The sequence below is a fragment of the Conger conger genome, chromosome 5, assembly GCF_963514075.1.
Source record: "Conger conger chromosome 5, fConCon1.1, whole genome shotgun sequence".
In the NCBI taxonomy this organism is placed as follows: Eukaryota; Metazoa; Chordata; class Actinopteri; order Anguilliformes; family Congridae; genus Conger; species Conger conger.
The window spans coordinates 19,889,353-19,914,915 of NC_083764.1; the positions used below are offsets into that span (position 1 = coordinate 19,889,353).

The window sequence follows — 25,563 nt, forward strand, 5'->3', positions numbered from 1 at the left end:
CTGGCCTTGGTTTGCTGCAGTCGGGCAAGAATAAGCTGTTCCTCTGCTAGATGGATCTGCACTTCTGCCCTTTCAGTCTCTTTTTGCAGACGTACCTTATAGGTGTCATCTTCTTTTGGGTGCTTTGAGCCTCTCTCTGGGGGTCCTGTGGGAACTAGGCCTTCTGGCTCCACCTGTGATTGACCTTCTCCCTCGATTACAGGGCTGAGATTAAGAATAAATGTTTCTGAAGAAGGCTTACTTTCTGCTGTCATCACAGGCTCACCATCCTCTGCAACATCTTGGATCCCATGCAGAGCTTCCGACTTTTCACCTCCAATAATATCAAGGACTATGTCTGTGTATTCACCCCTCTTATATGGGTTGTTGCCTGTTTGGCTGTTCTTGGCTTCAGCGTGGTCTTTTGTTGCCCTGGCCTTAAGATTCTTCCACCGAAATCTTAGTTGCTCTGTTGTCCTCTTCTGGCCAAACCCCATGTCATTCACATGTTGTGTGATTTCAGCCCAAATTTCATTTTACTGCTCACTTCACCACCCTTACGCAGAACTAAAAGATCCTACCAATGACCTATAATGGCACCTAACACCCTCCAGTAGGGCGTGGGTTTCAGCAGCAGAGAAATTCGGGCTTTTTGAGTCCATGGTTCCACCGCTTTGATGTAGCAAGCATCATTTTATAGGCCTTGGGTATGATTCCATTAATTGATCACAAACCAAAGCAATTAAGCTAACAGGTGTGTTTGGGAAGACCAATTTACACAGCCATATGTATATTCAGCCTTTCTCAGAGGACTCAGAGAGAAGGTCACAGAGAGGCAGTGACATGGCAGGTGTTGTCCATCGCCACCACAGGAGAAGATACCGTCAAAGGGTGTATGTAGAGCGTATAGATCCACTGCAGAAATATACCAATGAGGAGCTGTATGCTCGGTTTCGCTTCGGAAGAGCTGATATTCAGTATATTGTGGACCTCCTCAGGCCCAACCTCCAATGCAGAACCCAAAGGAGTCATGGTCTGTCTGTGGAGGAACAGGTCCTCATTGCTCTTCGTTTCTATGCGTGTGGGACTTTCTACCAAGTTGTGGGTGACTACATGGGTGTGGAAAAATCAACTGTTTGTGATGTTCTGAAAAGTGTATCAACTGCATTGGCCAGCCTGATTAATGAATTTGTTTCATTTCCGAAGGATGACCAGATCATCCAGGCCAAGCAGAATTTTTTTCTTTTGGGGAATATGCCCAATACTATTGGAGCAATCGACTGCACCCATGTGCACATACAAGCACCTCATGAGAATGAGTGGGAGTTTGTAAACTGAAAGGGGAGACACAGCATCAACGTTCAACTTTTGGGCAATGCTGAGCTCCTCATCACAAACTGCGTTGTGAAGTGGCCTGGGTCTGTCCATGATGCGCGCATCCTGAGGGAGAGCGCTCTATATAGAGAGCTCCAAACCAACCAACCAAATGGTATTATATTAGGAGACAGTGCCTACCCTCTTCTACCATGGCTGATGACCCCTTTTCTGGCTGCAAACACGCCTGAGCAGGCACGCTTCAACACTGCTCATTGCAAAACAAGATGCACCATTGAGCGCTTAAATGGAGTTCTGAAGAGGCGCTTTGCATGCCTTAACTACTTGAGAGTAGAACCACAGAAAGCATGCAACATAATACTTGCTTGCATTGTCCTACACAACATCGCGACCAGGCGCAAAGTCCCTCTCTGTGATGACGTCCCTGATGCACCTGAGCCCATTGGAGACACTGACCGACCTCCGGCATTCTGTCAGAATGAGGGCCCGACTGGACGACCAATAAGAGATGCAATTGTTAGACACTATTTTTGATAAGTCCATGACTGATGATTGTGTCAGTGTGATTAATGTTGAATGAACAAAGACAGAATTTATTATTTGAGTTCAATATTGCTGTTTGGGGGATTATTTTATGGGGCCGAAATATTTATTATTTATAATTTGCTGTACGGAAAGGTTGCTAGCCTACATAGCCTACCTACTTTATGTACTTCCTGTTGAACAATTCAAGTGAAATTGATGAATAAATATAAATACTGTAAAATGCATAATATGTTGTATTATTTAACTAACCAATTTTAGTTACCTAGTTTTATTACTGATATCCACCATGAATCCACCATCCTGCTGGGATCAATTTAATCCTGATTTTTGGATCCCAATCCTACCAAAAAGTTTTGAAAAACCCAAACTCAAGGTTTGATCCGGATCAACAACAAGATTGGATTACGTGATCCAATCCAATTTCTGAATCCTTTTTTTCTTTTGAAAAACCCATTTTCAAGATTTGATTCAATCCGATAGCCGTAATCCAATCAGATTACTTTTGAAAAACCGGCCCCAGGAGATCAGCAGTTTCCATGTCTGGCACCAACAATCATTCCACAGTCAAAGTCACTTAGCTCACATTTCTTGCTCCTTCCTGACCATGTCTGCATGCCTTTATGCATTTAATTGCTGCCACATGATTGGCTGATTAAATATTTGCATTAACATGCTGATGTACAGGTCTACCTAATAAAGTGGTCACTGAGTGTACATAACCATGGACATCTGGTATTGCAGAATCATTCTGCATCTTCTCTATTGTAGCCAACATGCATGTGTTAGTAGTTCCAAACTGCATTAATGGGACAAAGGGGACACTTGTTATCAATTTACATTGTAGTGTTTATTTGGTAATGGAGACTTTAAAGAACAGATGTTAAATTAAGCTGTGCACATAAATATAAAAACATGTGGAATAACCTGTTTTCTAACAGGACAAGACTTAATACTTCAAAATGGGAATGGGAAGAGGAAGAAATTAATAGAAATTAAAAGAAAGTTTGTCAAAAATGTATAACATTGGAATAAATTAGCAAGCAATGCTGATTGAGTTGGCTGTGTGGAACTGATCCCATTTTCCTCTGGAATATACTGTGGGAATGTGGTGACATTCTTCTCAAAATTCATCTTCCTGCCTCCAGGGCAGCAGGTGATTATTTCAACACTTCCCTCTAAAGCAGAGGGAGGGCAGAGTATGCAGGTTTTAATTCCAACCAATCACTACACCTGAGGATTTAATCTTCAACCAGAGAGGAGGGAAGTAATTAGTGAAACCTGCAGGTGTAGTGATAGGTTGGAATGGCCCTCCATGGCACATGATTGGGCACCCCAGCTCTAAAGCATATGACAGAATGTGTAACAGAGTTGTGTAACTGAATGTTTCATCTTATGCATCTCTTGGATGTCAGTCTCAAAACATAATATCTGACAATTCGGTCTCAGTTGGCCAATTGAAAAATCTATCTAATTTGATTTTGTTCTGGTAGGTTTTTACATGGTTGTTTAGAAATTTTCAAAACAAAAATAAAGTTTGGCGTGTCTAAGAGGTTGTGATTCCACCACCTATGGGTGGGGTTGACATGGGGGGCAGTAGGAGGGATTTCAGTTTGGCAGACATGGCAGCAATCTCTGGATCCTGGGTTTCGTACATCTTGACCAGTCGCGCAAATTTCAAGACACCTAAAAGAAATGAACAGTATAGTAAAATACAGTAAAATACAGGAAACTAAGCAGACCGGTAAAAAAAATGCCATTCTCACTCATTTCCACGTAACGTGAAGTGCGCCCATAATTAGAATATCTGAAGCACTTAGCATCAGATATTCTACCTCAGTCCTTTCGAACATCATCAAAGCTTAATTACAGCGCCTGTGGCCCTCACCTTCCCCTTCGTTGTTGAAGCCATATGCCTTTACCACTTCCTGCTGGATCTGGGTTGCGACGGGAAGCACCAGCTGCAGCATCTTTCCCATATCATTGCAGGCGCTCTCCCTCGCCTCCTCCATCCGCGCTGCGTTCTCCGGAACGGAGAAGGCTTGAATCACCTCACTTAGCACCACTTACAAAATAATTTTAAAAAATAAGATGAACGTAAAGCCCTTACTTATCATTCCAATGTATTGTGTTGCAATGTAATAATACAGCTTGGTACACGATGACAGGATAACACTGTTCTTCTCGTCTGAAATATACACATCATAATGCTATACTGCCAATAATGTGCATTACGGCTCATTTCATTACCACACAACACTCATACCTGTATCCATTTCTAAGCAACAAATCATGCATGCATTGCGCGCACTCACCTCTTGCCTGTTCGACGGTAAGGACGGGTTGCTGCGCTGGAGCTGACGCCATAGTCACAATGCTGAGGGGCCGGTTGTGGCTTAGAGACAGACAATCAGAAACGTTAGGAACGTCGCGTTAAAGCTACCATTAAAAAAAAAAAATAATAATAACAAATATCTGTCCATTTCAGTGAACTGGCCGCGCAGCTAGCATATGACAACCTTCAAATATTTTGCAAACCAACTTATCAGTTTTGAGAATAATTAATTTGTAGCTGATTATTATTATTAGCTATATATTTACAACTAGTTAGCGCGTACTAAACACAGTGTGAAGCCAACGACCCATAACACCTTATTCGAGCCACTCCAATGAGTTCAGATGGGCTAGCTAGCTAGATTAGCCAATGAATTAATGTTACCTTAGCATGTCTGCTAGAACCCTGCCTTGATCTCTAGATTTCTATACTAGACTTAAATGTGTAGTATAACGTTCAGTTATTCCGCTAAACAAAGAAAATACGTTTGATTTAAAAACCATAACAAATCACTGAAAGTCTGCTAACATACACGTAATATACGTGCAATGCATTTACCATGAAACAACATGTTAGCTTGCTTTTACCTTAGCTTTGAACAGCAGGACCTAGTCAAGCAATTCTGACTTTCCAGACAACAAAGGCACGTTAGGCACACAGGTGCCGCTCAACCTATCCACTAGCCAATATTATGATCAAAATATTTACATTAAGACGGATGATTTATTTGCAAATCGTCCTACACCCTAATCAGCTGAAAAGCGTTTTTTTTTTGTTTTGTTTTAGGTTTTCCCCTTACGAAGATCCGTAGTTGTCCGTCCTCTAAACCATTCCGAAGGAAACAAAACTAACAAAAGCTGTGGGTGGGTGAACAAATTCAAAGGTTTAAATTATTTACAAATGAAACAGAAACCATGAGGTGGGTCTTACATGTAGCAGGAGTTACTTTATGACAAACGCATTATCTGACATTGTAACTATATTGTTGACTCGACTCCCGCAATATAATATTATCAAAACAGTAGCTGTAGCTAGCTTTATGTGAACAAATTTGCAATGAGTGAACCATGAACACCTCACCTCCGGAATATCACCTTGGGTGATCCCCCTGCTGTAACATCCAGCAATGCCAGCTTGAAAATTGAGCTGGTCAAGCTGGTCATAAGCTGGTCTAGCTGAATATGAGCTGGTCAACCAGCATGGACAAGCTTGTCATTAACCTGGTCTAGCTGGGTATGAGCTAGTCAACCAGCGAGTGCAAGTAGCTTGTCTGAGCTGGTAGCTGGTCGACCAGCTACTAGCTGCTTCAGAACATAACTTGACCAGGTCAAACCATTTCAAGCTGGTAGCCGGGAAGCTGTTTCTTCAGCGTTTTTTTCAGCAGGGCTGTCTTCCTGCTTCAACAGGTGGCACAGTCCCCAAATAAAGACGCAGAGTACCAAGTTCAGTTTTAATCCTTTCTTTTGCGCATATGAATACAAGTGAATCTGCTAAACGCTTCCATGTAGAGTATGGGAGGCAACAGGCACAGCTATTACAGTACTGTGTATATGTATAAATAAGTAAAATAAGGTATTCATTTATTTTTTATAATACATTGTTAGTCTTTGCAGATAGTGAAAGACAGAGGTGAAATACCCTTCTTACACATTTATAAACTACAGCTAACCATTTATGCAGACAGATCATGGAGACAGCACACACCCTTAAAATATCTCCTGCACCTTACATGGCCTTGGCAGCAGGAGAATGTGTTGGTATGAATGTGTTCTGGTTTAGAAGCTGCTATGTACAGCAGGCTGAAAGTGCAAAGCCAGTACACAGCCAAACAAATATAATCCTACTTAAGACCAATACTCTTCAGTCTAATGTCTTCCGCTTGTTCCACCCTCACCCTATCTCCTCCTCAGGTCTCTTTTCCTCTTCCCATCTCTCCATGCCTATCTTATGCATCATTCTCTCTTTCTCTCTCCTGGTTTTTAGGCCTCTCCTTCCAGCATGTCCACGGCCTCCTGCAGGTGCAGGGCCAGGTTGTACTGGGCGTGGCTCTCGGGCAACACTTCCACCGTGCGGCTTACCAGCCGACTGTTGTAGGCCAGGGGGACGGAGGGACAGCGCAGGTTGCTGGGGTCCTGGGGGGAGGTGCAGAGAGAGAGAGTGTCAGTCTTATTATAGTACCATACAGCAACCAGATGTACAGGATCTTTTAACAGTGCACTCAAACTGTAACTGTCAAAACTGTAACTACTGTAAAATTCCAAGAGCGCCATATAGCACTCTCAACCTTTTCAACCAATCAAAATTACTGCTATACTATTGTTTTGAACCCCTATTAAAACCCCCAAAAAAACCTTGGAATTTGGGTGGAGCCACTTTGTATTGGGCTTGGGACTGAAAAGGTTAACTGGTGGAACTCGTGTCTTTTCAATGTCGATGACAGCAACAGGGCCATGCGGTAGATGACTACATGAAACATGACTACATGGATAAAGAGTGAAAAACGATGCAATGTGTTTTTCAAAACTAATAGGCTATCCAACATTGAATAGATGCAAGTGATTCTTTTTCTCCCCAGAAGCATTTCACTGAGGTTTGGAGATGTGTTACCGTATCAAGTATGATTAAAGACGAAAAGGAACGAAACCTACCACCACCTGCCAGAGATAGTTCTTATTACGCAAAAAAAACGATTTGATGTACCGTGATTGCTATATCATGCAGCCCTAAGCAGCAGCAATAGCAAAAGTAGCAGTACTGTAGTGTAACTGGTAGTCCCAGCACTCACCATGGCTTTGAGCCAGGTGCAGAGCATTGGTGGCAGGCGGGCCAGAAGCTCCATGCCAGGCTTGGTCTGAGTGTGCAGCAGGGAGTAGGACAACCTCTGACCCGTCAGAATCAACAACTGAGAGCCCAGAACCTCCCTGTCCTCCACCTCCAGCATTGCCTGAAAGAGAGCGACAGAGAGAGGGAGGGAGAGAGAGTGTGTGAGACTATATCAGTGCTGCATATGTGTGTCAGCGTGAGACTTGTGGTGGTGATGAGTGGATAAATTGATGTGAGTCGGTGTTCTGTAAAAATGCAAGCAAAGTACCTCTTCTGCCCGCTGGTCCAGGCCCTGGCTGTAGAGTTCGCACACGAAGTGCCTCCGCAGAATGTCAGGGTTCACCTGCAGCACAGGCCCCAAATCCAGGCACAGCGAGGGCCACGAGTCGTCGATGGGTCCCAGCTCGGAGGACAAATCCGCCGCCTCTCCCTGAGTCTGGACCCAGCTCGTCAGCACTTTCAGCAGGAGCTGAGGAGAGCGAGAGCGAGCGGGAGAGAGACAGGCAGAAAACAAGCAGGGAAGAGAGGGATGTAGGATGAGAGCAAGAGAACAAACAAAACAGACAGGGAGAGTGGCAGAAAGAGCAAGCAGGAGACGTGGAAGGAAAGACAGAATGAGAGATGAATAGAAGAGTACAGACGGGAGAGAGTGAATAGGGAGTTAAGGAGGGGATATGGAGAGAAAAGAAAGGTATAGAGAGAAAAAAAAGAATTGTATGTCATAGTTTTGAGTTAGTATGAGTTATACCAAATAAGATAATAAAAAAACATTATACATATAACTCCAGAGCTGTGCCCTGCAGTACCCTGTCTGGACTCCAGAGGGTGCTCTCACCTCCTGCCTCAGGGACACTAAACTGGGGTCCAGATCCCCACTGGGCATGAGCTGGATGGACGTTAGATCTCTGAAGAAAGCGTTCTTCCCCTGGAAAGAAAAGGCATGTGAGTGGTGTGAGGGGGGGAGAAGGAGGACATAACTGACCAAGCTGGATTTGAGTGGTTTGTGGAGACGTACAGTACTGTGCAAAAGTCTTAGGCACCTGTATAACATTCTGTACAGATACGATTCTTTCAAAAATGATGCAATGAAAGGTCCGAAATAAATGTTCTATACATTTTACATTACATTTTAGTAATTTGGCAGAATAGTTAAAAACTGAACCAAATCAATGCGTGACCACCCTTCGGCGTTAAAACTGCATCACTGTTACAAACATGTTGGAGAACTTGCCACAGTTCTTCTGCAGAATTTGGTTGGCTCCTTGCTTCTGATCTCAGACAGCCTTGATCAAGTTTTTATGTAAAAAGTAGTCAATTGCTTACAGTAATATGTAACTTTTTTACATTAAATACAAAAATGTCTCTGTAAAATTAAATCTTTTGGAAAATGAATATTCGTAAATCTTAAATGTTTTCTTTTATACTAACAAAAAAAGAAACATATATATATAATAAAGTCTTGGGTGCCTAAGACTTCTGCACAGTACTGTAGATGCTCAGACCCCCACCTTGCTGTCGAACAAGCTCAGGGGCTTCACCCCTCTCAGCCTGAACATCATGGTGGCGTGTAAAATGGAGGACAGCAGGCAGTGGTGCTGCACCAGGGGGTAGTGCACGCCCTTCTGCTCGAGAGCCAGCTCTGCGATGGAGGCCGGGCCGTCCGCGCCTCCCCACACCTCCTCCACGCACAGTTCAGGGGGGGGCACCTCGTCTACGGCCGCGTCAGCCTGGAGAGAGGGGGCGGCAGTGTGCGCATCAGGATGTGGTTGGTATGGTTACTGCTGCAGTTTAGTAGGGTGTGCGTTGGTATGGTTACCACTGCAGTTTGGTAGTGTGTTCATATAGTTACTGCTGCAGGTTGGTAGGGTGTGTGTTGGTATGGTTACTGCTGCAGTTTAGTAGGGTGTGCGTTGGTATGGTTACCACTGCAGTTTTGTAGGGTGTGTGTTGGTATGGTTACTTCTGCAGTTTGGTAGTGTGTTCGTATAGTTACTGCTGCAGGTTGGTAGAGTGTGTGTTGGTATGGTTACTGCTACAGTTTAGTAGGGTGTGCGTTGGTATGGTTACCACTGCAGGATGGTAGGGTGTGTTTGTATGGGTTGTTTTTTGTATTTTTGTGGTTAATGTAGGATGCATCTGTATGGGTACTATTGACAAGAGCAGAGTGCCTTTATTCACCTCCATTAGTGTTTGCAGAAGCTGGCAACAGGAGCCCAGGAAGGATGTCATGGCATTTTCTCCCATCCCCAAGTCCTGCAGAAACACACAGACACAGTTACACACACCCACACACACCCACACACACACACACACACACTCACACTCACACTCACACTCACACTCACACTCACACTCACACTCACCCTCTCTCTCTCTCTCTCTCACACTATCACATACACACTCACATGCTCACACACGCTCACACACACAAGACATACACACTCACACTGAACTCACACTGGACATGCACACACACGTTTACTCACCCGTCGACACAGTCGATCCTTTGGTGCTTTTCCCACCTGTAGAGGAAGTGTTGGAGACATGTCAGTGAGCACACAGGTGAGTCAGACCAGGAAGCAGCCAGCCTCCTCCAAAACCAGCCCCTCTCCCTCACCTTCTCCACGAGGAACGTAGCAGCAGAGAAGCGCTTCACAATGAACGTGTTCCACATCATCACCGCGATACCTGAATGAGACACAGAGCACCCCTTAATTCAACTGACCAGAATTTTTTAGTTAGCTTTGTCATTCCACAATATGTAGGATATACAGGGGAGTGAAATAGTGATTCTCCAGGACCACAGTGCAATATAAAGGACAATAAATATAATAAACAGGATGTACACATTTAACAAAATACACATTATGCATTTCCTGCCGTTCTCCCAACCCAGACCCCACAGGAGGGCTGGGCCATATACCGCAATAATAATTATCACACACAATAACGGTCATTGCCACTGTTTTTGTCTTTTTTTCAACATAAGACCTGATATGGTAGTAAATATCCAAACTTCAGTCTATTGGTTGTTATCAATCAGCTGCACAGGACACTGACCTTGCTGAATGTGTGGGCTGGTAACCAGCTTCAGGTGCTCTACTGCCCAGGACAAGTTTCGACCCTCCTACAGGGACAGACCAAAAACAAATGGACCAAGAGCCACTTCATGCCAACCTGTCAACTCACCTGTCAACATTATATTCAGCATGAAGACAGGCCGGTAATTTAAAATCTGAAATGCTGTAACGTGCAGTCAAGAATGAAAGGGTGGAAAACCTTGACGACTCATTTTAGGGACAAATATACAAGATAAAAAATACATACAAGGTAAAAATACTAAACCTATGGGGGAAGAAAAAGATGCAAGCATCAGCTGCAGTAGAAGCAGGCGGAAAGTGCTGGAACTGTTAGCTACCTCTGGGTCTTTGTTCCATTGCACCACATACTCCCAGCAGCAATGAGAGAACAGCAGGTCAGGAGAAAGGGACTCTGGGAAACGCTGTCTCACAGAGACCAGCAGCTCTGGAAAAAAAGCACACATTTCAAAAACATGTAAGCTACACATAAACACATGTGCACAAGCACATGCACACACCAAAGTGTGAACGTGCGTGTGCACACGTGAACACGGACCTGCCGCCCTCTGGAAGTCGCCCTTCTCGCCCTTCTCCTCAGGGGGCTGTTCTGCTGTTCGCTCCTCCTCCCCCTGCTCTTCTGGCTGTTGCCTTTCCTGCTGCGCCCTCCTCTGGAGGACTTCTTTCAGCGACTCGGGCACAAAGTCCTGCCTGAACACCCACTTTGCTACACTGTCAGCCACCCCACCTGAATGGGCAAAAGGGGAAGTTATTCACATTTGTTTTAGCGCCTTTATCCAAAGCGTTGTACAACTGCTTCTATGGTGTTTTACGGTGACTGTTTACTGGTGACTGTGTACCTCTGCCGCTCTCCAGCAGGGTTCTGATGGAGCAGCGGGTGAGGGCGCCCCCTGGTGCCCCCCGTGGGCAGGGCAGGCAGAGCAGTGTTTGCAGGGCCAGCAGGTCCTCCAGCTGCCTCACGCACACCGACCACTGCTCCAGCTCCAGAGACACGGCCTCCCACTCCGACTGGAACTGAGGGACAGATTTGACTTTGATGCCACTTTTACTGAAACATCTTTGTCAATTAATTATTTAGCATACAATTAAAAAAAATAAAAGATGAAAATAAGAAAACAACCAAGTATCAAGCAAGAAATTATCAATGAAGAAAAGCATGCTGTGTTGTTTCGGGTGGAGAGAGAGACCAAAATGTGGAACTGGGTTTTTGGTATTGTTTTGCATTATTTTATGGATGCGTTATTGCATAATTAGGAAATTGGAAATTACTTTATTGCTTAAAAAAAGAAAAAAAAAAGAATGCGTTTTAATAAAAGAAAAAACATTGGTACAACAAAAAGATACACTTTAATATAATCAATATGGCCTAAAATGTATGCGATAGGTACGCTCACACGTGTATGTGTTTCTGTTTATTTATGTATTTTTGCTTGTTTTATTTACTTTTATATACAATGTATATGTTTTGTCTACGTAATTATCATTCAGTACGAGTGTCATGGTTGGTTTAAACGTGCACACATCCAAGGGGGCACACTGTTCTGCGGTCATGTACAACTGGGATCTTACACTCCGGTCCTGGGACGGTGAGAGGAGGCTGGTGTCAGCGCGTTTTTTGTGGTTTCTCTTTGATCCCACTTCATTTAGACCTTGGAAACGTCTGCAGATTTTCTAGCCGTTCAATGAATTAAGCACTTAATTTAAGCACGTAATTGCTGAAACACCAGAAACCAGCAGACACTGCAACCCTTCAAACCACCAGTCCCGCGAGATCCCTAACGCACAGCTCAGATATGCGCTATGCTTGAGCTAGGTGTGATTTTTATACCTTACTCTCAGCCAGAGCGGTAATGCAGTTCTTGGCAGACCTGTGGGCCACCAGCGCAGCCAGCAGGGCGGCGCCAGCGTTCTCCGAATCTAAACACGCAGTTCGGACCTGCTGCCACCAGGGGGAGACGCACTGCATGTCCCAGGACTCATCCACAGCTCCTGTCGAGAGGGGAGGGGCCAGTGAATGAGGTGCGCTAGGTGTATATGAGCACACTCACGCGCACCTGCGCATACATACGCACTGCAAAAAAAGTCTGTCTTAAAGGTACAATACGCAAGATTTTTGTGTTAAAATATTGTTAGAAGTACCATTGTAAATCCCTTCCCTTCCTGACTCACCCTCTGCCTGTGTTTATTGTCCTTAAATTCAGGTTTCAAAATATACAGTTGACGGACCGACACTCTGTACCAAAACATTGTATAGCTGTACAATAATTCAAACTCATTGGCTGAAACTTGGTTCTAACTGCCACAGCCAATGGTGTGTGTGTGTGAGTGTGTGTGTGTGTGTGTGTGTGAATTCACAGAGAAGGGGGAGGGATAAACAGTGTTGTGCTTTGAGGGTGTTTGTTGCTGCAATTCCTCTCTTGAACATTAGAAGTCAATACCAATTTTACCTTTAAGTGTTTTACTCTTGACAAGTGAAATTTTCTAACCCCTACCTTGCAATGAGTAAAACGGTCTCACCTCACTGGCAATATTTTCAGTAATAATAAAATAAAGTCAAAATACAAGACTAAAAATATTTGTTGACTTATTTTTGGTGTTTGCAGTGCAAACATACAGGCTCCTGGGCATATACACAGACACACCCAGAGACAGACACACACAAGAGACCGACTCTGCTCTAATGAAAGCCATAAATAAACAGGCAAGGTGTACCTGGCATGCTGCTCAGTGCAGTCAGCAGCAGATGCAGGCAAGTAACGGCCTCCGGCCTCTTCAGTAGCTCCCTCTCTCTGTGCAGCCACACACTCAACAAGAGAGACTGACACACGGACACAGAGACACAGACAGTCACTACACAACAGTACTAAAATATCAATCGCTTTGGATAAAACATATTCATTTCAAGTTGATGATATCCCCACTGAAACAGACGTTTACAGACATTCCTCTCTGTTGAATTGTGGGCCCACACTCACCAGTAGCTGTTGGGGACTGATGCCAGCGTCCTGTAGTGTGCCACACACCTTCTCTACGGAGCTCTCCCCACACAGACAGCCCCAGAAGAAAAAACTTCCTGCGGGAGATAAAATACAGCAGAATAAGCACATTATGTACGGGGGAATTTTACTCTTCATGGCATACATAGCTATTTCTGACAATCTGGCTTAAGAGTGTAAATAATCACTTGAAACATAAATAATGAATAATTGCACAGAATTAAGAAAGATTAGCAGCTTATTAAATTCTGAGATTCCAAATATGGTTGGAATGAAAACATACATACACACTAAGTTTGGGAACCACTGCTTTAAAGCTCACTAAAATACTTGTTGAGATTGACTTTTCTTTTGGCTTTTGCAGGGAACACACTCAACTGGTCAGGAAACTACACACTCAGAGCAGGACTCTGGCCACTGTATTCCTGAAATGTATTCCTTCCGGTTGACAAAGTCACGACTGTGAACTTCGTTGACTCTGGTCCGTAGATGTTCTACTATAAAAGTGAGCAGGATATGACATAATTTCCCTTGTTTCCAAACACAAAATACATTTTAGCTCAGTTACAAATGTGTTGTGTGTTAAACCCAAAGTGTTGGAACTAAATGAGTTTAGGCCTGTTTGTCCAGGATTTTCAGGGCCGTGTCTGTCTTACCTAGCCGGGTCCAGTCTGTGTCCTGACCCCTTAATACTCGCAAAGCCCCCCCGGTCTCGCACTCCAGCTGACACAGGAAGTTGCGTGCAGGAAGTGCGCCCCCAGGGTCCTGGGCGAAGGAGACGGAGGGGCGGGACATCAACTCGGTGTAGCGCTGCAGCATTGGCCAGACGCGAGCCACATCCTGGTCGATACGCTCGTCGATACTGCTGGGCGGAGCCTGAAGGAAAAATGATGGAATGTCACTGTTGTGTTTCTTATACTACTGGTTTAGATTTTTTTTTTTCTTAAACTACATTACATTTTCAGTTTATAGGTCTGTGTAAACTGTCTAAACTTTTGATATTCTTTCAAGAACTATTAATCACATTTGATTTTATTTCCAAACAAAAACATTGTTATTCTGAATATTTATTTGCATAAAATGACAACCGGTCAAAATGATAAAATACACAGTGTTGTTGCCCACTCAATAATGCAAACTAAACAAATCCATGAATAAATAATAAATATAATGCCTTCGCTTAGGAAGGGTTCAACAATCAATATTTGGTGGCGAAACCCAGATTCTTCTTAAAACAATTATGGGGTGGTCTCTCAAGAGCAGTAAGCTTTTTTTTCTCATGCCAAGTCAAGTTAATGTGAGGCTGGTTACATCGCTGTAGAGGCAGTTGTCACTGATTGAGTGTGGCACGAGTACAGTGTTACTGCACAGGCACTGTAACAATAGAACTGTTTCTAAAGCAACAAGCACCATCAGCTATAGTCATCATGCCACCATCTGATATGCAGTAGATATGGATGGTTCACTTCAAGGCTTGTTTCTCCTGAATAATTGTCCTACTGAACCTAATGGAAAGATTATTCCAGAGAAACAACCCTCCATCCATCTGCTGCATATCTGAGAACAGCATGATGGTTTGAGGCGCATTTGATACATTGGACCCTTGATGATTTAAGGCCATTTAGCCAACAAATGTGTTCTATACTGTATCAGCATAATTTACAGCCCCCCCAATTCCCATCAAGATCCAAGAGTTTTACTACCACTTGTAGGACCACCTGAAAATAAGATATCCAGACTCTGAGGATGCTGAAATGTCTCAGACATCAGAAAGTCATGGCATGCAAAGGATATGCAACCGAGTATAAAAAATTGATAATTGAATGATTGTTAATTTGTCCAATTATCTTTGAGCCCCTAAAATTATGGGGACTATGCGTAAAAAGGGATGTAATTCCTACACCGTTCACCCAATTTAGATAAATAACCTCAATTTAAAGCTTTTTTAGTCTGCACTTTGAGCTCATATTCATTAGTTACTTCCAATCCTGTGGCAGACTGCTAAAATAACAATAACTTTGTCAATGTCCAAATATTTATGGACCTGACTGTATATTACAGCATAATTGCGTTGTATTCACTGTGTTAGAGATCTATTCTCATAGCATACGTGTAATGCAGACTGTCAGTGCACTGTATTAACACTATCACAGTGGTGTATTCACCATGTTAAAGAGCTATGCTAACTGTGGCCTACTCACCATGTTTGTGTCAGTGCTGGCAGAATGAAGGGCCTGGATGTCAGTGTAGAGCTGCAGGAGTTTCAACTGAGAGGAACAGAGCTGCAACAGGCTCTCTTCAACTGCCTCAGGATCTGCAAAACAAACACACACACGCAGACGCACAAACGCACACATACACACGCACGCATGCACACACATGCACGCACACACGCACACGGACGCATACACACAAACATGCACGCACATACACGCACAAACACATACACATGCATGCACACACACACGCACGCAAATATGCGCGCACATATACATACAATCACACACACACACACACATACAGGTGTGCACATGCACACGCACACATACACATTGTACTTACATATCCCAATCATTGAACTGATAGCTTTAACATGCTGAACAAGACTAAAGCCGACCAATAGAAATAGCCGAAATGCACTCACCAAGCACTTTATTACTTTATTACACCTACGTTTTCATGTGATAATCTAATCAGCCAATTGTGTGGCAGCAGTGCAATGCATACAATCATGGAGATACGGGTCAGGAGCTTCAGTTAATGTTCACATCAACCATCAGAATGGGGAAAAATGTGATCTAAGTGACTTTGACCTTGGAAAGCTGACAGGAAGGTGACAGTAATGCCAATACAACAGTGGTATGCAGAAGAGCATCTCTGAACACACAACACATCATAACTGTAATTGGACAGACTACAGCAGCAGAAGTCTGAAAAATTAAGTCTAATAAATACCGAATAAAGTGCTTGGTGAGTGTATATCAGAATATTACTCATAGACCAGGTTCCAGTACCTTGTCCCTTCATGCTATCCAAGAGTGCACGAGTGATGTTGGTCAGGCACGAGACCGGTGCGTTCTTATTGGATAACAATGACTCCAGAGCCTGTCAGCAAACATACAAATCTGACGTGGATATTTTACCTTCACAATACGTGTACAACCAAACCATTACTGCTATAAACAGTAGTTGTTATGACATTACTGAGAAAAATTGGTTTTACAAGGAAAGTCATCAGACCAAATTTTTGGAAAGTTAATATATGATTACATAATTGCAAAGTTCTATCCTCACACCTAGGAATGAGATTCTTATTGTCTTATTTTACAGTCTAATACATCTGCTGCCCCAAGTGACTACAGGCAGCAGTGGATTGAAACGGTTATCCGTCAATTATATTATTTATCTGGAAGAATGGGCTTTTATCTCTCAAAAACACATGCAAGGTTGTTGATACAAGCCTCCTTAGCGTCTTAAAAATGCATTTTATCAGCAACAGAAATGCCTAGGGAAATGAGCGCAGCTGTTACAAGGCTCCGTGTCTTACCACTGAATTAATGCAAATGTTTTGAGTACAAGAACCAACTGACATTTAACATGGGTTCAGAGCTGGAGTCTTATTAATGATAAATGATGCAGATTTATGAGCGTGGGAATGCGACAAAGCTTGGGGGCTCATGTAGAAGCAAGTTTGTCTGAACGCTGTGAGGTGGTTGAATACAGACACTGTGTAAAAACACTGCAAATGGATGCAAAAACAAAAAGTACGAAAACTAAATTTGCGGGTCCCAGTCATGCATCTTAACCTCTATGCTACAATGTAGTTAATGTCGATAGCGCTTCTCACAGAACGAGCAGTACACCCTCTTTTCTCACCTGCTTCTTAATAGCGGGATGCTTGATGTCCAGAAGGATAGTGTGGGCTTCTTTCTCCAGGACGTCTGTGGGAAAGGGGTGAGGGCCAGAAGTCAACCTCCACACTGTGCTTACAGGTGGGAACATAATGTGCTGTAATAGTGGAGTGTGGTTCTAGGGTGGGTCCTTTTCTCTGCATGACTGCCATTACTGTACCCACCATGGGTGAAACAGAGAATAAGCCATATCAGGAGCATTTCAGAAACGTACAAGAAATGAGCATTCTCTCGTAACTAATTAACTGTGTGTATACAGTGGCCTCCAAATGAATGAATTAATTTAATTAATGCATTAATTTATTCATTAATTAATTCTTGGACATTTGGATTTGAGGTCAATATATGAAAATCAGACAAAAGTACAGACAATCAGCTTTTATTTCATGGTATTTACGTGCATGCGTTTTACAGGAACTTTTTTGTGTGGATGGCAGCTCCTCACCCGGCTCCAGCTCTTGGGTCCTCAGCAGGGTGGTCATCTTCTTCAGCAGGTGCATGTCTTTCGCCCGCTCGCTCTTCTTATCACTGACGCACAGAAACACACGCTTACAGTACATACCAGAATGGCTGGGCTGTTAGCAGGCTGTGGCGTGTGTGTGTGTGTGTGGTGTGGTGTGGTGTGTGTTTGGGCATGTGGTGTGGTGTGGTATGTGTGTGTGTGTGTGCGCGCGCACTTACCTTAGAGCCAGGTGAAAGGGGACAGTGATAGTCCGCAGCACTCCAGTGGTTGGGTCCAGCAGACACACCTGCTGAGTGTGGAGTTGCCAGCCGTGACTGGTCACGCTGTTCACCCCCATTAGCCTGTAGCCAGGATACAGCAAGCTGAGAGAGAGCGCGGGAGAGGGAGCGGGGGGGGGGGGGAGAGGGAGAAAGGGAGAGAGCGTTAGTGTTACAGTAATGACATTTTTTTGTACAGTTTCTTCCGCCATGGGTTCCCTCGACAGATTTCCCAAGCTTTTATCCTCATAAGGATTTCTTGCCCAACAAAAGGTCTATGGTTAATACAAAAACGTCTCTCATTTTGTTATACAAGTTAAATTACATCCGTTAATACCTAAAACATGTATTCTTATGCTGTTGTGTGCTGTAAAAAAGCAGGTTGATAATGAGTTGCTACATTGAAACTACAACAATGGTCATATTTAGCCAGCCACCACTCAAGTTTCATACCAGCCCTCCATCACGGCTCCGATATTAACAGATGTAACTTATCTCGTAGAACAAAACGTGAAATTCTCTTACGTCATCCATTAACCATGGACCTTATATTTTGCCGGAATCATAATCCGTGAGAGAAAAAAAACATGGGAAATCTGCTGAGGGAACCCATGGCTCAAAAAAGCAAACAATTTTCCAGGTTTTAGAACTACAGGATTTTAGGACTACAAACTATAGCATTCTGGGTAGAATTGTATGAAGAGGTGAAGGGGTTGTACAGCGGGAATGTGCAGGGAAGTGCACCCTAGGTCTGTCAAAAGCGTGTAAACTGTACGTGTTAATACCGGCAGTGCTTCCCCACAGTGAAGGCTCCCACACGTGGCCCCTGCTGGGTCCCCCACACTTCCAGGATACCCCGGCGCGGAGCGTATATCACCAGGAACTGGGCGTGGCGGCGGGGGAAGGTGGGGGAGGTGACGTTTTCACCCTCCCCCCTCCCCTCACACACCTGCACCCAACCCAACTGAGCGTCCCTGTAACCTGGGAGACGGAGCAAAGGAGACGGAGGGAGAAAGAAAGAAAGGGAAAGGGGTCAAATGGAGGGATGAGAGCAGAGACAGAGAGAGGGAGAGGGAGAGGTGACGAGACAGACACGGTGGGGAGAAAGACGGAACAAAAAACACAAAATAAAGAAACCAGTTAAAGTCAAAGCAACTTATTTCAGGGATTCAGATGCATAATTCCAAAAATGTATGGTGACCATGGAATGATAAATATTATTTAACCAACTAATTCTATTTTACAAGAACCCTCTCTGTCTCTGTCTTACCTTTCCACATTCTTATGGCGATGCCTCGTGCTAAGTCCAGCAAGGTGACTCTCCCAAAGTCGTCCGTCACAGCGGCCATCGTGTAGCAGGGAGACAGACAGATGGACTCGCCATGGCGCCGTGAGTCTGGGAGACCGAATCTGCATGGGGGGGAGGGGAGCATTAGGGGGGGGGGGGGTCAAGGTTACCATGGTGATGACTCCACCACCCACGTGTAGCGGCGCTGATATGTGTCATAAAAATGCACAGTCAGTTCCCTAGCGCAATGCTTTCCAATCCTGGTCCTGGGAACCCACTGATTATGCTGGGTTTATGCTGTCACCACAGTGACAAGCTCTGTATTTGAATGAGCTGCTAATTGTTTTTAAAGGCCCACATGCATATTTTTTTTGTGCTTTTGAGCTTTTCATATAAATCTGGAGCTTTCGATTTGTGTTCCATACTGATTCAAGTATTCCTATTTCTGGTTTGAATACTGCCCTCCTGGTTGCTTAGGTCATGACCGAGCATGGTGCATTGTGGGATAGTTGTGTGTACCAACACATTTGCATGCTATTATAATTAACTGAATTTAGTGTGACATCCGGGTAGCTTAGTACACTATTTTTACACACTAAATAGTGAACTACTATGCGATTTCGGACACAGACGGTGGATTAAGCGATGGAGGCTGACAGGGGGAGGGGTTACCTGACTGCCAGGGGTGTGGCCGGCTCCACCTTTGGCTTCTGTTTCTGCACAGGCTCCTCCTCATTTTTATTCTTCCAGCCCAGCCATCCACTGAGAGATAGAAAGGGAGGGAGTATATTTTCAGTTTAAAGCATCAAATAAAAGTCACCACCTGGACACACCCATATATTTTGCAGACATGCATACACACGCACACACACGGGCACACACACACACACACACCTGGCTGCGCTGAAGAGAGCAGACGTGAGTTTACTGGCCACAGCGAGAGCCACGTGCGACAGGAGGGGCTGAGAGCTGCCCTGGAAACAGAAAAATAAAGAGACCCCCATATCACAATGCGTTTCTCACTCCACTCTACCTCTGAATATACAGTTCCTATACACGCATTAAGGAAGTTATTGAATACAAATGACTAATCAAAAATAGCAGAGAAGCCAACTGTCCAATTATTTTTGGTCCCCTAAAATGCGGAGACCTTGTATAAAAAGGGATATGGATGTGGATGTAAACACCCGGAAATTACAGGTGACAGTTTGCAATTTAACCTCATTATTCATAGTTTCATTTAAAATCCAATGTGCTGGGGTACAGAGCCAAAAGAACAGAAATTCGAGCACTGTCCAAAAACATACAGACTGCACTGTATACCTCTACAGAGCAGGAACACAAATACAGCCTCTCCCATGAGAACACACAGGAGTGACATCACTCCAACTCAAACTCAACCACCTAAGAAGACATGCCGTCCTTGTACAGATTGCTCATATGCGTGTCAATAAGGACTGTAGTGTGCATCTGAAGTCTCAGGCGAACAGACAGACTGACCTCTACAGCGTAGTAGAATCCAGTGAAGGGGCCTCCCCCTACTGTGATATATTGGCACATGGCGGGGGGGCTGCCCTTCACTGAGGCGTGGAAGCCCCCCAGGATAGAAGCGTTCTTCATCTGGTCGAACACGCACAGGGTCATGATGCCTGAGCGGGCGGGGATGGAGATTATTTCATGCAAAACCAAAACACAAATCATCTGGTCCTCCCCTCCCGGTGCGCCTCCCACCCCTGTCCAATCGGCTCCCAACACACAAAACACCGCACACTCTCTCACCAACACTGCTGTGGTCAACAATGGTGTCCATGTCCTGAAGGCCCCACTTCTTATAGGCCAGAGGGGGGGGCTGCACCGAGTCACTGCCTGCCGCAGCCGCTGCGGACCCCAGTGGGAAAGATAGAGAGAGGTGTGAATTCAGAGTGGAAGAGAATGGAACAGGAATGTATGCTCTCACACACATTCAACCACACACTCACACAGAAATACCCACTCAGACACACACTTGTACAGAAATACACACTGAAGACACACACACACACATACATACATACATACATACACCCATACGGAAGCACACACACTGACTCACGCGCCACTCAGTCACACGCTCACGAACGCACATACCGCGTGCCACTTGGTTCCTGCAGGCTCGCAGGGACTGGAAGAGGCTGAAACCATCAATGGTAACCAGTGCTGCAGGGTACAGGATACTCAGCTCCTCATGCTGACAGAGGAAAGCCACTCCATTAATATCAATGCAGCCTCATTCATTAATACAATGGATCAAGCAACAGCTATGTGGCATGCCGGACAGTGAATTAACGGGGGTTAAAACATTACCATCAAGTTAATGACTATTCAGTACGGTGTGTGTAGCATGTACAGTACACAGTGCATGGCAGGCAGTGTATTGTGTGTAGTGTGTAGTGTGTAGTGCCGGTTGTGTTGGGCACCTGTTCAGTGACTCCCGGGTGGCGTGGGATCTCATAGGTCCTGCACTTGAGCCGTAATACAGGATCTTCATGTAGGAGCTGAGCCAGGAGCAGCACCCCACTCTGGCAACACAACACAATCATCACACATTACAACACACAAAACACCATGAGGCCAGTCTGCCAAAACAACACAATCATTGTACATTACAACACACAAAATACCAGCAGCCCACTCTGCCAAAGGATCAGTTACCACAAATTGCAACACATAAAATACCAGTCCCCAACTCTGCCAACACAACACAATCATTGCACATTACAACTCATAAAACACCAGCAGCCCGCTCTGACAACACAACAAAATCACTGCACATTACAACACACAAAACAACAGCCCGCTCTGACAACACAACACAAGACAATCACTGCACATTCCAACAGACAAAACAACAGCAGTCAGCTCTGATAACACAACACAATCATGGCACATTACAACTCATAAAACAGCAGCGCCCCACTCTGCCAACAGATCAGTTACCACACATTACCACTCACGATCAATGCACATTATAACACAGAAAACACCAGCACCCAACTCTACCAATGCAACACAATATCGCAGACAATCACCGCACATTACAAACACAAATCACCGGACTGCAGTGATGACACAGCATGGCCCTCACCTCTGTGTAGAAGCGCACATATCCCGAGGTGAACCCTACAACTATGCAGGTCCAGTCTGGCCGACCAGTCGAGCTCCTGTGCACACAAACAGAGACAATTCCTCAGCTTGACACGTGGAGTTTACCATCCAAGCGTGAAAATGTTCTTACTGCTAATCATTAGAAGACAAGTAATTATATCGTAGGGAGGGGGACATTCAGAGGTGTTTTGCGGAGAGGAAACTCTCACCTCTTCTGACTGGCTAGAGGGATACAGATCACGCTGGTCACACACTCGCTAGAAAACAGCCAAGACACAAACAGACAGAAAATCAGGCACACAGAAATAGACATGCTGTCATCTTTAGTCTGTGAAATGCTGCTTGTTGTCCACCATTTTCTCCTCTTGCTGCTCAGTGGAGGAAGTGTGTGTGGTATTACTTTTGGTATACAGCCCAGGTCACATAAATACTCTCTTATTTACTTCTTCTCCAAGCCACACTCCTGCCCCTTTACCTCCACAGTTGGGGCAGCCTGTAGCCTAGCGTCTAAGGTACATGGAAGGTTGGTGGTTCAAGCCCTGGTATAACCACAATAAGATTGAGTAAAGCCCTTCACCCTGCAGAGCTCCAGGGGAGATTGTCTCCTGCCTTGTCAAATCAACTATAAGTCGCTTTGGATAACAAATTATTTATTATTATTATTCATTTGTTTTAAATTGCTCTTCTCCCTGATGGCACCCCTAGTGTGGTAGTGTGGTACGGTGACTCCTCTCTCCTCTCGTCCCCCAGCTGTCTCACCCCTCCTCGGTACTCAGTGTTCCGCTCCAGGACACTGCCAGGGTCATCTCCTCCTGCCCCGCCTCGTCTGTCCGCCATTTTGCTGCAAATTCCAAGACACAAGACATACCGTTACCGTGGATGCACGCCTGTACATGCTGCATGTTTGTGTGTACAAATGTGTGTGTGCATTTAAGCCTGTATGTGTGAGAGGGACTCACCGGACATAAACGCAGCCTTGTGCTCCCGGGCGATGACCAGCAGATCGGAGCAAGGAGAGAGAGATACTGCACAGTCCTGTAGCCAGGCGGCACTCTGGGAGGAAGGCACGCTCTCCTCTTCCTCCTGAGTAAGGGTCACACAGTGTCAGTTCCATCCTCAAACGGCTTAGTTTATTCGCAAGCAAATCTGTTACGAAAAGTGAGTGCTGACCGTGTTCTGACCATCTTGGGCATCAGGACTTTCCCAAGAGCCCCAGTCTGCTTCCTCCCAATTTACCTCCTCATCTGAAAGATAAAAAATATGAGAGAGAGAGAGAGAGAGAGAGAGAGAGAGAGAGAGAGAGAGAGAGAGAGAGAGAGAGAGAGAGAGAGAGAGAGACTACAACACGAACATACGAGTGCAATATACCCACAGACCCCAAGAACCTCAAGGGGAAAGCAAACAGACTTCAGCTTCAAAACAACTTTCAAACTTTTATGCTGCAAACTGGCTCTAATCGAATTCATAGTGATCGGTGAATGTGCTTGGCTACCACCCATTGCATTAAGCAATTTCACAGCTGCAAGCCAGAGTATACCCTGGACATCATGGACTTGAATGTTCCGCAATCCACCGCACACACACACACACACACACACACACCATTCACTTATACAAGCATACCAACGAGCAATTTAGAATCTCCAGTTAGCTAACTGCATGTCTTTGGACTGTGGGAGGAACCCCACACAGAAAGGCGCCTGCTGGGATGTGAACCCGAGCAACAGTGCTATCCGTTGCACCACCGTGTCGCCCTGGAGTGAAAGTACGAATCATACATTTTACAAAAATAATTGCTAGAGAGTGAGGGCATCGAGCAAACAAAAACAATAAAAATAAATAAAGACATTATCGAACAAAGGAAAATGAAAAGGACGGAGGAAAGTCTTTATTTCTGAGTGGCTGTTCAGATAAAGAGCAACCCACTCAAGGTGTCCGTGCGTATATCTACGCTGTAGTTGATGCCCTTTCCTTTGATGACTCATAGGACAACCGCCGCACCCGCCCCCCTGTAGGCTACCACTGATGCTTCGCTCATCCCCTCCATCCTTCAGAGGAACTCGCGAAACTCCAATACAGAAGCCCGTTCATTGCAGATAATTGCACATTAGATGTAACACATCCACTGAAACATTGCCTGGATCGGTAAATTATGTCCCAGGAATAAAATGTAGCCTACACAATGTAGCGAGTGATCTTACGTTCGTCCCCGACAATGTGACAAAGATGCTCTCTACAAAATGCTGTAACTGCACTGTCACTGCTGTAAATTATTTTGGCAGGGAGCGTGTCAGCAATCTACAAACATTAAGACAGTTTAGTTGCTGTATTTGACCGTGTCAGCATGTGGTCACTTGAGCCTGTAGCTATGTGCTAAAGAGTCATAATCACAAGGCACAAACGAGCAAAACAACGCACCACGATTGGCACAGCTAACCACCCTTTTCAATGTCGCTGATCACCATCCCCACTTCGTGGACGTACAACTCGCCGTCACCCCAATAGCACACCAAACTGGGTTTAAACTACCAACGTGTGTTGAAATATGTCGTTAATGTTGTGGCATGTTAGTATTCACGTGCTAACTGAAATTAAGAACAAACAGTAGAAAACAACATTAAAACTTAATCCGAAAAACCCGACAATGCGTTTCGAGCTCGGCAGCCAACGTAACTAATGCTACTCTGCTCCGCCCGATCGGCATTACCTGTCTTGTTCTTGATGTTATTATCTGATGCAGTGGTCCGTAGGCTCTTTGGGAACAAGAACTCTCGGACTGTCTTGAGCTCCTGAGCCCGACAGAACTCCAGCAGACAGCAGGACATGTCGAGCCCGAAGCGAGTCAACCCTGACACCAAGAGAATTGGGGGCTAGCTAACGTTAAACTGTAAAACTCTGACTGCAGACTTACAACAGACGACGTGAATGTTATTTATTTGTATTCGTGACATAAAGCGAGGTGACTTCAGTTCAAATATTGGTCAGCGGTTTTAGCAAGGTAATCCGATGTTGCTTGCTTTTCGCAGTTTGATTATGCTTTTTACAGCGCTGACGTATTGAGAGAAAAAGACAAACACAGGCCGAGTGGCTGAGCGCTTGAGCTGTGGATTTCTTGTATGTCGCCCTCAATAGATGTGGATGAACTCGGCCACGCGCTTTTTTTAAAGCTTTCCTTTTATGATAGAAGTATCAGATTGTATGCATCCGTTTATCCTAACTTCTATACGCTCTACACCACCTTTATATAGCCTACTCGCTCACAACTCATGCTATAATATCAAATGGCTTAAATTGAATGTGGGCTAGTGACTCGATGCATTTTGATGCGACTTAATATTTTGATTCTATAAGCCATTCTCCATCTGTGAATGAATTTTCGTATCATGGCTTG

At 44.6% G+C, this 25,563-nt stretch overlaps 2 protein-coding genes and 1 pseudogene across 8 annotated transcripts; 1 reads left to right on the forward strand and 2 right to left on the reverse strand.

The window, feature by feature from the left end:
* Positions 1 to 822: 822 nt before the first annotated feature.
* On the forward strand, positions 823 to 1,848 carry LOC133128811 (putative nuclease HARBI1; annotated as a pseudogene).
* An 834-nt stretch (positions 1,849 to 2,682) lies between these two features.
* Positions 2,683 to 5,531, reverse strand: grcc10 (gene rich cluster, C10 gene). 6 transcript variants are annotated; one of them, XM_061243352.1, is made up of 5 exons: positions 5,273 to 5,531; positions 4,173 to 4,252; positions 3,968 to 4,045; positions 3,746 to 3,874; positions 2,683 to 3,543 (listed from the first exon to the last, which is right to left on the reverse strand). In XM_061243352.1, exons 1-5 carry the CDS (start codon positions 5,353 to 5,355, stop codon positions 3,404 to 3,406), a joined length of 510 nt encoding a protein of 169 aa, XP_061099336.1. In that variant the 5' UTR covers positions 5,356 to 5,531; the 3' UTR covers positions 2,683 to 3,403. The 6 variants fall into 6 exon arrangements, with proteins under 6 accessions (XP_061099336.1, XP_061099341.1, XP_061099338.1 ...); XM_061243357.1 differs by lacking the exon at positions 5,273 to 5,531 and adding an exon at positions 4,780 to 5,068; XM_061243354.1 differs by lacking the exon at positions 5,273 to 5,531 and adding an exon at positions 4,577 to 4,751.
* Positions 5,532 to 5,628: 97 nt separating this feature from the next.
* On the reverse strand, positions 5,629 to 25,441 carry rab3gap2 (RAB3 GTPase activating protein subunit 2 (non-catalytic)). Of its 2 annotated transcripts, none has more exons than XM_061241773.1 (35): positions 24,880 to 25,441; positions 23,343 to 23,416; positions 23,132 to 23,255; positions 22,932 to 23,013; positions 22,382 to 22,429; positions 22,153 to 22,228; positions 21,485 to 21,586; positions 21,156 to 21,255; positions 20,808 to 20,906; positions 20,529 to 20,677; positions 19,923 to 20,002; positions 19,701 to 19,790; positions 19,011 to 19,150; positions 18,526 to 18,721; positions 17,702 to 17,845; positions 17,418 to 17,548; positions 16,986 to 17,050; positions 16,124 to 16,214; positions 15,311 to 15,423; positions 13,766 to 13,985; positions 13,089 to 13,186; positions 12,826 to 12,931; positions 11,942 to 12,102; positions 10,953 to 11,127; positions 10,652 to 10,840; positions 10,434 to 10,540; positions 10,076 to 10,142; positions 9,633 to 9,703; positions 9,502 to 9,537; positions 9,194 to 9,268; positions 8,524 to 8,742; positions 7,851 to 7,940; positions 7,284 to 7,484; positions 6,978 to 7,136; positions 5,629 to 6,324 (listed from the first exon to the last, which is right to left on the reverse strand). In XM_061241773.1, the coding sequence occupies exons 1-35, from the start codon at positions 24,995 to 24,997 to the stop codon at positions 6,172 to 6,174; spliced, it is 4,149 nt and encodes a 1,382-aa protein (XP_061097757.1). In that variant the 5' UTR covers positions 24,998 to 25,441; the 3' UTR covers positions 5,629 to 6,171. The 2 variants fall into 2 exon arrangements, with proteins under 2 accessions (XP_061097757.1, XP_061097758.1); XM_061241774.1 differs by having other exon boundaries at positions 17,466 to 17,548; positions 24,880 to 25,254.
* Positions 25,442 to 25,563: the final 122 nt, after the last annotated feature.